The following is a 14,814-nucleotide window of genomic DNA, read 5'->3' as shown; positions in this document are numbered from 1 at the left end:
GTGTGCTTTCGAGCTGACATATTTTTCATACAGGCAAATTACATAAGTGCCAATGCCCGGCCCAATCAAGTGACCTTTTAAATGATAATGATAATAATTTGTTCAATGAATTGATTTTTACAATGATTCAGAGAAATTGTCCTATGCTGGTGTTATATTTAAGAATGAAAGGTGATGACATCAACTTGTCCGTGGAGCGCCAAATATGTCTCCCCATGTTCATCAAAAATACAAAAATCACATTACACCACCTGCGCCACAAATTAGACCTCTTTTTCCTGAGTCTAAAATCGAGTCTACTTTTCGTCACTAAATTTGCAAATGCGCTCAGTGATGCGTAGAGCTTTTACCAAATTGACAAACAGGTTGAACTAGACGATTGCCCTTGCAAAAAAAAAAAAAGATTTGCCGGTTTTTATGCTGAGCGTGGACTACTGTCTGTTTCCAAATTATCGGATGAGTCGGAGGACAGTCAACTGCACCGGAACACCCAGAGAGGCGGAACACGGCCCCAAACTGTAGACGTGATGTCTGTTTTTGCACCGAGCACTCGTACACTATGGCTGACAAAATAGGGTATCTTTCAGTTTAATTATCTCTCATTTTAACTGACATATTTAAATAAAACTCCAACACACTTAACAAAACTAACTTCAAATGTGATGGAAGCTGCAGAAATATTTTTATTTCTATTGTCTTTTGTCATCATCCTTTTGTCTGTAATACAGAACATTCCTTACCATGATTCTGCTCGTAGAGAATACATTTTCACTTTCTCATCTCATTGTGAGTGTGGTTCTTTTTGTGTGTGCGTGTGTTTTAAAGGGTACTGAAGTCATTTTTGAAGCAACAATTTTGTGCAATCACATATTTGATGTTTTTAGGTTTACAAGAAATAAGGTGAGGACCAGTCATTTAAAACAAAAAGCTGAATGTGACACATGCCATGGCCCAAAAAAAGAAAACTATTAAATTAGTGCACAAATAGAAAACAAATCTAGAAAAAAATCTAAATCAATACAGTAAGCATACTTTTGATTTTGACTAGAGTACAGTCTTCAGATATAGGTTAGTGGAAAAATGTTGTGCATTAGCTTGAGGTCCTTTCACTCTGTTTTTATAAGCCAATGCAATCTTCCTGTACTCTTATTAAATAGACTCTTACTCTATCTGACTAACATTGCATAGCATTATATCATGTGTTAAATATTGCCCACTCCGCATCTATTGCAGCCGGGTCATCCTGGAAGGGGGATTTCCCCCCCCCCCACGCCCCTCGTCCCCCTTCTCAAAGTTTCATATTTTTCCCAAGATGTTTTTTTTTCTTTCTTAGTTTTCTGTTGCCTCCTGGGGATTAACATCAGGGGATATTGTTAATATTTGTCAACTGTGGGCTTGTGAAGCCCTTTAAGACTCTTTTGTGAATAAAGACATTGGAAAATAAACAATGCAACATGACACTTTGGGAGGTGCAGCATGCTGATAGACAGCTTCAGTCATGATCTCTGAAGCAAGAATACAACAGCCAGCCAGCCAGCCGCTCAGCCATCGATTTTCGACATCATGTCTTGGGTCGGGTCATGGCCCAGACTTTCCTTGCTCGAGCCAAGACATTGTCGCGTTAGTATGTCCTAAGTCGTACTTTAACCAAACAGGCGTCCAGGTGGCATTTTAAACAGACTCCTAGCCACATCAACTAGCTCCTCATAATGCAGACGTTGCAGCGGCTAGAGCCAGGACACCCTGCTAAGGGAATTCAGGTGTGAATGTAGCTCAACTGGTAAATCGTGAGCTTTGCGTTTCTGCTCAGCTCCTTTTTCACCATGACAAACTAATACAGAGTCAGCATCACTACACATGCTGCACTAATCCGCTCTGACTCATGTTGGACAAGACCCAAAGATAGTGCTTGAAATCTTCCATCTGAAATAGGATCTCATATCCTGCCAAGAGAGGGCACTCAACCCTTTTTCGACGGAGGAACAAGGCCTCAGATTTGGAGGTGCTAATTGACATCACAAGAGCTTCACACTTTGCTGTGAACTGCTCACAATAGTTTGATGAAGCCAACAGAACAACATCATCTGCAAAAAACAGACGCAACACTCAGACACAGAGCTCTTAAGAACTCCATTTGGCTTTTAGTCCAGCCCGGTCTGTTCAACACCAGACAGAAGCAAAATATAATGCATGATGTATTTTTATGGCGGCCTGGTTTGCACGTCCGCCTCACAATTCGTAGGTGCAGTGTTTGATTCTGGCTCCGGCCTTCCTGTGTGGAGTTTGCAAGTCCTGCCCGTGCCCGCGAGGGTTTTCTTCGGGTACTCCGGTTTCCTCCCACATTCCAAAAACATGCACAGTAGGTTGATTGGACACTCTGAATTGCCCCTAGTTGAGTTTGTGAGCGCGGATGGTTGTTTGTGTTTGTGTGCCGTGCGATTGGCTGGAAACCAGTCAAGGGTGTACCCCTCCTTCTACTCTCATAGACTGCTTGGATAGGCTCCAGCACGCCTGCGACCCTCATGAGCTGAAGCAGCTCAGGTAATGGATGGATGGATGGATGGATGGATGTAATTTTAATAGAACACATTATGTATTGTAAAGTTATGTCATGTTATGTAATGTGTCATACTAATCAAAGATGCTGATGATAGATAAAATTTCCTTTCTGTGCTCCTGCTTGGAAGGTAGCTGTCAGCAAACAGTCCTTGTTTGGTGACTCTGAAATCTGGTTGGTTTAAAAACAATAAACTGACAGCCCTTGCTCAAATTATGTATGTGTCCTAGAGCAGTGCTTACAGTACTGAAGGCCCTTGGCAGATTACATTGACATGGCAGTACAGAGACGCTGAAATCTGATCGGACAAAAAAAATAAATAAATAAATAAAAATCCAACATGCACATTGCTGGAAGCTTATTAGCCAAGAAAGTGGGTCTGAAATGCAAATAATATACTGCTGAACATAAATTAATAGAAATTAATTTAAGTTGTAGCTGTAGATCAGTGCTTTTAGTTGTTTAGGTCCGTAGAAAATGCCTTGCAGGCTCTGAATGCACTATTATGTAACACCCTCCCTCTGGGATAGCAACCTGTTCAGTTGAACAGCCACACTAAGTGTGAATCAAATTTCATTACTGTTGTTCAAATGGAACAGGCACCTGTTGGAAATGAGAGGTAATTAGCAAGTAATAATAAAATATTTTCAAGTGGAATATTTCATTCATTGAGTAATTTAACTGTTCCCTTTATTTTGTAAGCGGTGTAAGGTCACATTTTTAAAGTTAGAGAACTCATTCCCCAAGACCGTGTGTTTTCTATTTTTCTATCATTTTAAACATGTTGAAGTAAAATTAAATGGTAACTTTCAGTACAGTACAGTAGACGATTAGCTGTGAAGAAATTCTATCATGGAGAAACAGCGCCGTCAAGTGGTTGGAAGAAGCTCTGAGCTATAGTGAGACAGCTGTAGAGTATTCCTATCCTATAATAATTCAACGTTTGACATTTTGATTTACTTATTTACTGACTGATTTACAGCAATTTAATACACATTACAACTATCACTTTTCAATAGAATAGTTTGCTTTATACAATTAAACGTTTATGCAGCCATTTAAACGTTCTCAAACGTAGTTGCACTTATACACTACAATTCCCATGAACCACCACATATCCGGAAGTAACTCGCACGCTCTTCGTGTTTCACACGCTGACTCGCTAGCCTTGTGAAGAGTACAAAACCACATTTGAAGCAGAATTCCTCGCATCCATTCCGGTGAATATGGCAACATAATATTGTTGTTTTGCGTTTTTGTTTGACAATTCCACAATTGTTCACGTCTGGTCAAAATAACTTTGTTCACCTGGTAGAAATGTTGTCATTAAGTTAGCCAGATGTGTAGCAGGGAATTAGGGGACAGTCTAAACTGGGGGTATCAAACTCAACTTTTGTGGAGGCCCGTTGGAGAGGGGATAGTCTAAAACGCTTATTGTGCGCGTAAAATAAGATGAACGTAGTTTAATGTCAGAACAAAAAATTCACATCGGCACCGAATATATCAAAGCAATTGCCAAACTATTTGGGATTTCATGTGCATTAAGTTTTTCCCTACCCATAGATATTCACTAACCAAATTATCTTACTACAAAAATGAAAACTACGATCAATCGGCACCAAAATTCACGTGCACATTTCTTCCCATGCCCAAATAACTAAAAGTATCAAAGCAATTGCCTCCCTATTTGTTTTTTTTTTTGTGTGGACGTGATGCGTTTTTCTCTTTAAAGCAGGACAAGACACAAGATGGCCCGTTTTCCACTCATAAACTCAGTTCATATTTTTTTTTAATCAGGAAACTGAAATGAGGTATCATTAACTTTTTTTAACTATTCATTTTGGAGAAATTAGGAAACATGTGACGACTTAAAAAAACGCCTCATTTTAATGAGGAATATGGCCACACGCCCCTGATTTCTTGAGCACTGTAACTTTGTCAGTGCATTCAAGATATGTCGGGTCCCCCTATGCTCAACAACAAAAATCAGTTTCCTGTTTCTTTTTTTCTTGAAATTGGCTGTTCTCACTTCTCTGAAGGTTTTGAAAAAGCTGGGACTCAAGAATTACATTTCGCCGTAAGCTTTGAATTTTTTGCAAGGAAGACACACTTAAGGTTGGCACAGTTGTGAAGTGGAATTAAATTCCTAAAATATTTAAAAAAAAAAAAAAGGTTTTATTTTGGAAGGGACAATGGGCAAAAAAATTAAATCTTGATGTGCGAAACTTACTCAGACATACCCCAAAAGACTTACTGCTGTAATTGTAGGAAAAGGTGGTTCTACAATTAATCTTTTCGCATACTCTAATTTTCAGTTTTTTATTTCTAAAAAACAAAAAAAAAAAGATTGTATGAATATCCTTTCATCATTGTTCAGGATTGTGTCCGACTGGGTGTTGATTCTTCACAAAAAAAAAAAATTCCAATTGTATAACTTAATATTTTAATCCTGAAACGTGACAAAAGAGTAAAAAAGTTTAAGAGGTCCAAATGTCATTGTATGTGAAGGGTTTAACGCTGTCTTGGTATTAGACCCCAGGTTGGCCCGGTTGGGCATTTATTGACTAAAAATGTCCTGATTTTTGCAGAAAATGTCTGCGGCTAAAGTCAAAATGCGACAGAAGAAACTGAGGAACCAACCTGCTAGTGTGCAGTTGTGTATGTCGGCGCCTGGCAATGAGGAGGGCAGCCCCCATCCTAACGGTAACACTCAGAGTTAACACATTATTAGTGTTGTTTCTGTTGTTTTTTTCTCTTTAGGGTCACGGCATTTCCAATCGTTGTTTTATCTGACCGACATAGTTTGAGCAATTGCACGGACAATCAAACTTAATAATAGCATTTAAATTACCACCTCATCATCAGTGTTGTAGTAGTTGTTACAATGACGCCAAAGATATTGTAATTCTGTTGTCAACTTTGTTGCTCAGGTGACGGTGGTGCTGGTCCAACTGACAAAGTTGTGCCTTCAGTAAGAAAGAAGAGCTCCCACCGAGAGACTGGCTGGGTCCGAGGGCACCAGAAGGATGGTGGATCATATGCTGACAAGATGCCTCAATATATTACTGGTAAAGAGACCTCTCCTTGTGTACACAAGCAGACAGATAATTAATGAAGGGTTAATGAGAATTTAACCCTTGCTGTTACCATGAAAATACTGTCATCATTTTGTAGCTCACTTGCATTGTCTCAGCATTTAATTGAAATTGTTTCTCATACAATCTCATATTTGGTATCAACAGTGCACCCCCCATTTATTGCAAGCTTGCACAATTCTCCAAATAAGATGCTAAGCGTGATTTCTTGAAGAAGTTGATTTCGTACTTCCAAGAAAATTATCCCGTAAACCTTAAATCTAAATCAAAGGCAAGTTAAAGATTCAATTTATAAGCACCTAAATGTTGAACCAAGTGATATAGTTCCATTTAACAAAAGTCTGCTATCTTAATGCTAATGTATAATGTGACGTGCCATAGATGGGCGAATGGAAATCAGCATAGATGTTAAGGTAACACTTCATACAACTGCTTCTTTAACACACGTGGAGCAACAACACTTATGAAAGGCGGAGTATTGCTGTTGAAATGCGAAGCTTATCCACAGCATTTTTTTGAATTGCAATACCTCCCATATTGCGCTTTGGTCGTCGGTATAACAACGCTCAGACATATATTCTCTGAGAACATTGAATATTAAAAGGTAAAAATGTGGTTTTATTATGCAGGGGCATCCTCTTCTTCTTCCTCTCAATTACGCTACTTTTTCTTTCTTTAGTCTCGTATGCCGCCTGGCATCGTTTTGGTCCAATGTGGTAGTACACTGTAGGTGCGCAGTTCTAAATTTGGTTTGTGAACAATCAGCTTTGATTTAGCTGAGGTTCACTGCACACATGAGAGGCATCTTGAATCGTTTTAACAACAATAGTTGAAGTGCTTCTTGCCTTCTCAAAATTTGTATCCGTAGCTGGAGTTTTTGCCAGGTCCAGGGCAGCAGAGGTACGCGCCATGCTGAAAGCTGTTACCAAGACAACAAGCAGCTGTCATGTCTTTGGAGCGCTGCCGAGGCACATGAGGAGAAGAGCGATGAGCCACAACACCAAGCGTCTTCCTTGCCGGCTGAGAGAGATGGCCAACAGAATGGTAGTCTTTACAAAAGCATTTTTATTTCTTGTTGATTTCTGTTTTAAATCTTCTTCAAAACACACATGACTTCCTGACTTGACTAACATTTGTTTTGGTCAACCACAGAGAGAGAAATGCCTGCAGGGCAGTGTTAAAAAAAAGGAGCAGGCTAAGAACAAGAGCCGCAAAGCTCGCCGCCGTCACGGAAACATGCTGCTGGAGTTCAACCGGCGGCAGAGAAAGAATGTGTGGCTGGAGACGCACATTTGGCACGCCAAGCGCTTCCACATGGTCAAAAAGTGGGGCTACTGCCTCGGGGACAGACCCACCTTGAAATGCTACCGCCCCAGCTACAGAGCCATGAGCACTCATTGTCTGCTGCAGGTATGGACCTTCACGCAAAGCAGGAAAGAATGGCGGTGTTTAATGTCATAAGCAGCGCGCATTCCAGGCCTGTACAAGTGATGGGTGAATTGAAGTTACATTTATTGCACGTTCTCACTCTATCGTTGCAAAGTTCGACAAACTTCACGATAAGCAAATAGAAGGCTTTTGCTTTTCAATTCTCCAAAGAGACAACCCCTGCTTGTTTCTTCGCTCCCAGTTGAAATTCGCTCTAAAAGTGACCCACAAATTGGAAATGATGTCTATTGATTAACTCATTCACTACCAGCCAAGTAAAAAAAAAAAGCCGTCAATGGCAGTAAATGAGTTAAACACCAAAATATAAAGCAATCTGAATAATTAAAGCTTAAACTTATAATGTGAACACCTCAGGCTGGCTAACGGAAATTTGCTTCAATGTTACTATATTCATAAACCTACAAACAAACGACTACTTTAACACTCACAGAGCAGCAATACGTGCAACAATATTCACAGGCATATATTCTCTTTGCTCTGTGGGAACCATGAATGTTCAACAGCAAAGTATGGTACTGTGTTATACTGAAGAGGTGTCATCTTCTGAATTATGCTGTCTCTCTTCCAGTCGTCCTCAGTGTTGTCCAGCATGTTGCGGCACAACAGTAATAAACTCAATGAGCGTTACTCTAAATTCAGACAAGCCTGTATACAGTCAAAGTCTATTAAAAAAAAGAAAATGATTGCTAGAAAATCTGTGATATTGCAAGGCCACAAATTGTTTGCTGTAATAGATGTACACTGTCTTCAAGTGATTTATTTTTGCGACCCAACAGGACCTGTCGTACTACTGCTGCCTCGAGCTCCAGGGAGAGGAAGACAAGCTACTGGATTGTCTGTCCCAGCTGACCAGCAAAGAGGCTGGTGAGTGTGTGCTCTGCCTCACCCACAAATGCAGCTTTTGATTTGTAATATGGAGCCAGTTCTGCTTTTGTAATTTGCGCAGGCCCTACATTTGCTCAACGGTTGTGTCTGTCTGGACAAAGACAAGGTAGCGTAGTGTTGTACAGGGCTGGACAGTTCCCCTCGCAGCCTTTGGGCCCGGTCACATTCCTCTGGAGACCCCGCATGCAGGGCTCGGCTCACAGGCAACTGTGGACCTGGGTTCATCCCACTCTTAAACAGGTCAGATCATTTTGTTGTTGTTGTTTTTTTTCCATGTGAACTTTTTATTTTACTCAAATGTTTTTATGTTTCCAGGATATCCTCACTGAGTTCCAAAGTGTGTGCCAATGTCAGGCTGTGGTCCCACCGCCTGTGCCAACGGTTATGCATGCGGAGGTCGTCTCCTCCACAGATTTGGAACCAAAGCCTGAGAAAAGCCCGGAAATCAAGCACACACCTGGAACTAAGAGGAAGCCAAGCCGCAAGGATGCCGTGGGGCCTCCTGCCAAGAAGATCTTAGGTGATGGAACCAGATCACCCGACACCCCTGTTACCTGGAAATCCAGCTCAACTGGAATATTGATCAAGTATGTCTTGGGTCTTGATTGGGGTTTGTTAAAAAAATCTGCAAATGGCAACATGAATTTTTTATTTATCTTTTGTAGTGATCTCACAATGGAAATTGTACGATATCGCCTGATTGGACCGCAGTCCCATTCTGTGCTGACGGACGCTTTGGAAGCTGCTACAGTCTGTGATGTTAGAGCTGTGAATTATATCAGCATGAAACGCAGAATCTTTTGTATGCCCGCCAAGCCAGTAACATCGTGTTGCATTTTCTTTTGTCAGGAAACGAGCAAATCAAAGCCCTCCTGCCTCTGGTGGCCCGATCACTGCAAAGAACAAAGCAAGATGATGCTCCATCAGCAGCAAACCGATGTCTTTCACACACTGAAAGGTTTTCTGTTTCCGTCTCGGTGGGAATCGGCCGGTTTGATTTTTATTTTTTTTTGTCATTTAATCATTGATTTGTAATTCATCCAGGCGTCTACTCAACTGCAGAGCTCCCCCCTGGCACAGTGCTGGGACTGACAGTCGATGACCCGCGGCTGACTCTACCCTCAAAGAGGGTTAAAGCTTTGCCCTGTATAAAGGAGGCTCAAGGTAAAATCTGTCCTGCCGCAAGTGAGATGGTGGAAAAACTGGCTGCTCGTTACGACCGAGGCTAATTGTGGTTTACACGTATGCCATTTATTATCTAAATTGAGTGTTTTTTTTTTTTTTTTTGCTAATTTGAACCCCCCCAGTCATTTCTTAGACCGAAGCTCAACTGCTAATCATTTCACAATATAGTAATATTTCAGTGATAGGCTTGCATCAAAAACCTCCGCATGATCAATACAACACATGACACACTCAATCGAAGCAATTTTTACTTGTGGAGGCTGCACTTCATACACTACACTGTGTTTATGTGGCTCATGGACACCTTAGCAAACACAAATACTCTCTCAGCTACCACATTGATAAATTCTCCAAACAATGAAGGGTGTGTCCTGTATCAGAAGCTAACACTTTTATTTTACGCTAATCTTAATCCAAGAAAATTCAGTGCAGCTCTGCTTAACTTTAGGCTTCAAAGTGTCTGCGGAGGTGTCTCACCTGCAGGTGATGTTGGTGTTTCTGTACAGTATCTCGGCGTGATGGTGCTTCTGGCTGTTGCTTGGAAGTGGCTCGAGACTTTTGCTCAATTTAGCTATTTTTTTGTCTTGAGCAGACAAATGTGTGCGTGGTTGTCTGCTTTTATGTAAATGACCTTGGTGTTGCGTATCCATGGGGTAGATGTGCAGAATGGCTCCTCACCGACACACTTTCACAAATAGGCAGCTAAGAAAACATTTACTTGGTTGTTTAAGTTCACTCTAGATGGGTGGGCGGGCACTTCAGCCACCCAAGAATTCTGAAGGTCTTTTTGGGTCACTTTCAATCGTGCACCTCCATAAAGATGCAACGAGAGTTGAGGAGAGCAGGTTCAAATAAGTCTGTTGTTGTCTGTCCTGAGGTCGTTTCACAGAGTGCACCTCTGGTCCTGTGCTCCTGGGGGGCCTCTGCTCGGCCATGCAGATGCTCCAGGTTCGAATCCTGGCAGGACCCTGCACTCCAAAAACGCCATCAGTGACAAATGACGGCTTATGGGCTGCCTTTTAAAATAGTACTTGTCATTGCTTTGAACAGAGTGACACACTTTTCACTCCTGTAAATAATAGAAATGTTGCTCGGCAGCAAAAGTGTGCCCCAGTTTTCTCCCGAGCTTCCTCACAACCCTGAAATGGATAAGCCGAGTAGAAAATGAGCAAACGATACAGGAAGACACTTTATTTCTTATTATCTGCTTCAAATGAGCCTCACTATGGGTCATTAAGGAGGAGATGGATGCTCTTGATTGTAAGTTGAAACCAGATAAGATAATTACAAAGTAAAATGGCTTTCATTTAGAATTCCGTATTTTCTATGCTGGAAATTCTATAGGGTCAACTCACTGAATATATTGTGTATTGTGAATATGAAATGGGCTCACACAATTATTCGATTTATTATATTAGATCCAAATATTTACTAAATTGGCAGGTTGCCGCTCTCATAGATGACGACCATGCGAAGTGACAAATTTTCGCAAGCATGTCAGAAATGCAAGAAGCCTCGAGTGACTCCCTATCTGTTGAAGTGTAGGATTACACAGGGGCATGCTCGTGTGTGATGTTTCTTCCAGAGGTGGATGACGACAAGAGAAAGGAGCTGTCTTTGCGCGGTGTACCAGAACACTGTTGTCAGAGTTTCCTGTGGGAACAGTCTGTGCGCATCAATGTAACAGAGAATAAAATTTCTGAGCAGGTATAAGAAAATGACATTCTAACTTTCTCTTAGTGTACAGGGCTTTATATTCCAGTCTTGTGACTTATGCCTTTACATCTCTCAGGATTTGAACCGTATGAGGAGCGAGGTTCTCGTGCCCGGGTCCAGGCTTAGCCCTGTTCCCTTGCAGGGTCGAGTTCCCATCCTGCTGGTTCACCAGCCTGGCAAGCAGGTGGGACATGAGATGAATTGCTGGGGTGCCGGATGGGACCTGTTGCTTCCTAAAGGCTGGGGAATGGCTTTTTGGATCCCGCTGGTCAGTACTGGGAACCACACTTGTCTTTGGCACGTGCCTGTGTGTTTTTTATTTTTATTTTTTTTAGCTTTCCCTCTTTGATAGAGACAGCAAGCCAAGGGCCTAGAGTTTTTTTTTTGTTGTTTTTGCTTCTTTGCGTACTTTTTTTTCTCTTGGGATCTTAAACTGACTGTAAATTGCTCACCCTTTCTGATAGGTTTAGCGATATTGGCATGTTCATATTTCAAGAGTTTTGCTTATTTCAACATGGCCTGTGAAAATGTTCAATCTACCTTGAAATGAAAGGCAGAGCTAAAGCACCGGGGTTGATTTTGTTTTTCAATCACAAAGCCCCAAATGCAGTGCTTACCTTTTCGCTCTAACCTCTGTCCCTCTGCCAGGTTTACAGAGGTGTTCGCATCGGTGGACTTAAAATGAGTGCGACGCACTCTCAGAATAAAGGTGTTCCTCACTTCCCCCATGATTACCCAGACTGCCCTGCAGGAGCTCGGTTTCAGGAGGAGCAAGAGTCCAAGCTCCTTGAAAAGTTCAAAAGGTCACTTGAAGAAATAAAATGGCAATTTGCGTTTAATCCAAAATGTTATCTACAATTCGCTTGACATGAACAATTATACTCAAATTGTATTTTTTTTTCAATATATCAAAGGGAAGCATGATTTTAAGTTAATTACATTCTCTACGAAAACTGTTGACTGATTTTACTCTGCCCTTAGTTACTCTAATTTCCCTCACATGGATATTTACCCGCATGTAAATGAGCGGGTGGGTAATAAATTGGTATTGTCATCCTCTGCTAGCTGCTGCTCAGCACTCGGTTTGTCTCATAAATTGGGGGATTTGTGGTTTGACTAGAGTTTGACCATTTGCCCTCCACTCTAGACGTCCGCCTGCCAAAAGAACCAATTACATTAAACATGGCTTCCTGGCTCCATTCTGTTGCCCGTGGCAACAGCTGGCTGAGGAGTGGAATGTTATTGGAAGTGATGGAGAGGCGAGAAAAGGAGACATCCAGGCTAAATGCACATCACAGGGTGACTTAGCAATGCAGCCCGAGAAAACGTCGCATCAAGAAGTCCCGGTGTTGAAGCCGCAAACGCGCTTCATTGTCCTGAGGTATTTTTTGTGAAAATTTTTGATAGTGTTCTCTGTTGTTCCTGTGTCATATTGGTCAAACAAACAAGGTCAATTTTACTCAAAATACACAGCTGTTTTCTTTGCTGGCATTTATCTTTCCACACCTTTGCTTCACACCATTGCAGTGTTAACGTGCCAGTGTCGCCTGACGAGAATTAAGCTCAGAGACCAGCTTAATGATCATTAAAAGCGCACTATTGCGTCAATAGTGCGCTCCTTTTATCTGAATATCTAGTTGATGCAACACATAACAGATTCTGACTATTTCGTATGTGAAAAAGGTTGCTTAAAAAGAGCACGCAATGCTTGCAAAGTCCTTTTGAGGTTTTCTAAAGTGCAGAGTACAATTTCTGTTCTGTTGAGGTTTAATTTGAACGTACGAAGCATCTGTATGCTTGATTAACTGAGTTTGTTAGGCATTATCGATCAATAAATGTGTTTGGAGTCTTTTATAATGACATTGCCTTGGCGAAGCATTTGTAGTGATTAATGTTGGCCTTCGCACACACCCTTAAGGGACTCGTCTAACTTTGCATGTAACAAGCTCTTATTTGGACCTTTACAAACTCACTGTAATCTAATGAACATGAGTTGGGCCAATGACAGTTCCTTCAATGCTGATAGAATGTTCCTATCTTTTGAAGGTGGTCAGTGGTGTAGGAAGCGGCACTGCAAGTGTTTTTTTCTTTAGTTTTTTTTTTTTTTATGAAGTTGTACAACCATTTTCTCAACTCCAGTTGAAGTGCCTTTTTAAATTGTGATCCTATGATTTTGTTTTCTAGGAACAGTAAGTCATTGAGGCTTCTCTCCAGTTGGTGCAGACCCACTTCATCTAAAGGTCAGAGGTCGCACCGTGTCAGGGAAATGCCACCACTGGACCTTTCAGCGAAGATGTCATTCCTAGCAAGTCATGGGATGAGCTTGGTTTGGGTACGTCTGTCGCTGTTGATGAAGGGCAAACCAGACCTCCATGCCATGGTGTCTGTGCCAACAGCAGATGATCTCAAGCTGCTGAACAACGGGCCTGACTGTAGTGGGCCTCAGGAGCCTCCTCACGAGGATCACTTGAAAAACACAATCAAGCACGGCAAAAAGGGTGCTAAGAAAACAACTTCTGGTAAGACGAAAAGGGAAGACACTCCTTCAACCTCCGAACAAAAGACCACTACATCCCAAGAACCCCAGCCATCTTGTCCCGCTTCAGATTTTGTTTTGGGAGTGTGGCCAAATCCCCTACCGAGCGTCACCTCACACTGCTCCCGAGTAACACTCGGCTGGGTGACTCAGGCCGACTTCTCCCTGTCAGCAGGCTGTGGGGAAGCTCTGGGCTTTGTGAGCGTCACTGGCCTCATTCACACACTCATCAGTCAGCCTCTGCAACACAGAGGAATGGTGCTGCTACGCAACCCCATGTCGCTACAGTACCGCTTTGCAAAAATTAATATAGAAGTTTGAGTGGAATGGATGCAGAACTTTCTTGATTTTTGAGGCAAATCCATTTTTAGGTTTTTGGGGAACTGGACACCTTGCATGATGCATTCTTTGCACAGTGCTCCAACGGAAATCATGTGCCATCATTAATTTGTGTATGCTGTAAGATACACTGACAGGTGATATAAATTATATTTTAATTTGTCCGACAAATGCTTATCAATAGATCATGTAACGAAACTAAAAACTAGACTGCGACTTTTTTCATTTAGCTTATTAAAATACATTTGTAATAATACAGTATATTTATTTCTATGGAGTCTGTTTTTGATTTAAACAAAAAAATGCTGCCGCATGGATTATTATTTTTTTTAATTTAGGTTAATAAAAGACCCATACTATAAATGACTGTATAGCTCATTACTTTGTACGTGCAGTGTGTAGTTATTTGTTTTCCTCCATTAAAGAACAGAATGACAATTTGTGACCGAGACCAACCTCTCTGACATCGGTAAGCAGAATGCCTTAAAAATGTCGAGATTTGTCATACCATGCGCACGTTCAAGACTGTCAGTTGAAGCAAAGTAAGCCTCACAACATAAAGCATCCATGTTTCACAGGTTACATAATGGTCTTTTTTTCTATGCTTTTGATAGTCTTATCAGTTTTGAGGCTCGTCAAAATGCATTTTGGCAAGTTCCAACAGTTTATTTCACTGCCGAGTTTTCGTTTACTTCACAAAACGGTCAAGGAAAAACTACCTACCGTAAAAGACGAAACAGGCTTGGTTATGCTCCAGAGTTGCGTGGGCACCGGATGCCTTGAATTTGCGCAGGGTACGATGAAGACTTAAAACATTCTGGAGGAATGTGTTGTCTAGTGTCAGAAAGCGTGGCCAAGGTTCTTCCAACTGGAGAATGACCCAAAACACATTGCTAAAAACATACAACCCAAATTATGTGTCGACAAGTGAATTAGTCACATTGAGAGTCGGTTAAATCCGGAATTGGTGCATTGCACACAAAATAAGAAAATAAGGTATCATTTTCATATTGGTCATGTTTTTATAATTCTGTTGGGACTATAAACCAGTG

At 41.4% G+C, this 14,814-nt stretch overlaps 1 protein-coding gene across 1 annotated transcript; it reads left to right on the top strand.

Annotated features, from left to right (window-relative positions):
* Positions 1-3,675: 3,675 nt before the first annotated feature.
* On the top strand, positions 3,676-14,165 carry pop1 (POP1 homolog, ribonuclease P/MRP subunit). The gene is made up of 16 exons (XM_088306740.1): positions 3,676-3,777; positions 5,146-5,260; positions 5,488-5,625; positions 6,521-6,696; positions 6,805-7,062; positions 7,878-7,965; positions 8,048-8,226; positions 8,302-8,573; positions 8,652-8,745; positions 8,836-8,944; positions 9,031-9,150; positions 10,757-10,878; positions 10,964-11,155; positions 11,536-11,690; positions 12,035-12,268; positions 13,072-14,165. Exons 2-16 carry the CDS (start codon positions 5,149-5,151, stop codon positions 13,742-13,744), a joined length of 2,922 nt encoding a protein of 973 aa, XP_088162866.1. The 5' UTR covers positions 3,676-3,777; positions 5,146-5,148; the 3' UTR covers positions 13,745-14,165.
* Positions 14,166-14,814: the final 649 nt, after the last annotated feature.

This window comes from Idiotropiscis lumnitzeri, chromosome 10, assembly GCF_059441095.1.
Source record: "Idiotropiscis lumnitzeri isolate Australia: NSW breed Sydney's pygmy pipehorse chromosome 10, RoL_Ilum_1.0, whole genome shotgun sequence".
Taxonomy (NCBI): domain Eukaryota; kingdom Metazoa; phylum Chordata; class Actinopteri; order Syngnathiformes; family Syngnathidae; genus Idiotropiscis; species Idiotropiscis lumnitzeri.
The sequence above is the reverse complement of the archived record's forward strand: the minus strand, read 5'-3'. Positions and strand labels throughout refer to the sequence as shown.

What these genes read in the sequence shown, in the direction of transcription:
- pop1 (XM_088306740.1), top strand. Translation starts at nt 5,149, where the DNA reads ATGTCTGCGGCTAAAGTCAAAATGCGACAGAAGAAACTGAGGAACCAA. An exon ending in GAGAGATGGCCAACAGAATG is followed by an intron (nt 6,697 to 6,804) that starts GTAGTCTTTACA and finishes GGTCAACCACAG; the next exon opens with AGAGAGAAATGCCTGCAGGG. An exon ending in TCAACTGGAATATTGATCAA is followed by an intron (nt 8,574 to 8,651) that starts GTATGTCTTGGG and finishes TATCTTTTGTAG; the next exon opens with TGATCTCACAATGGAAATTG.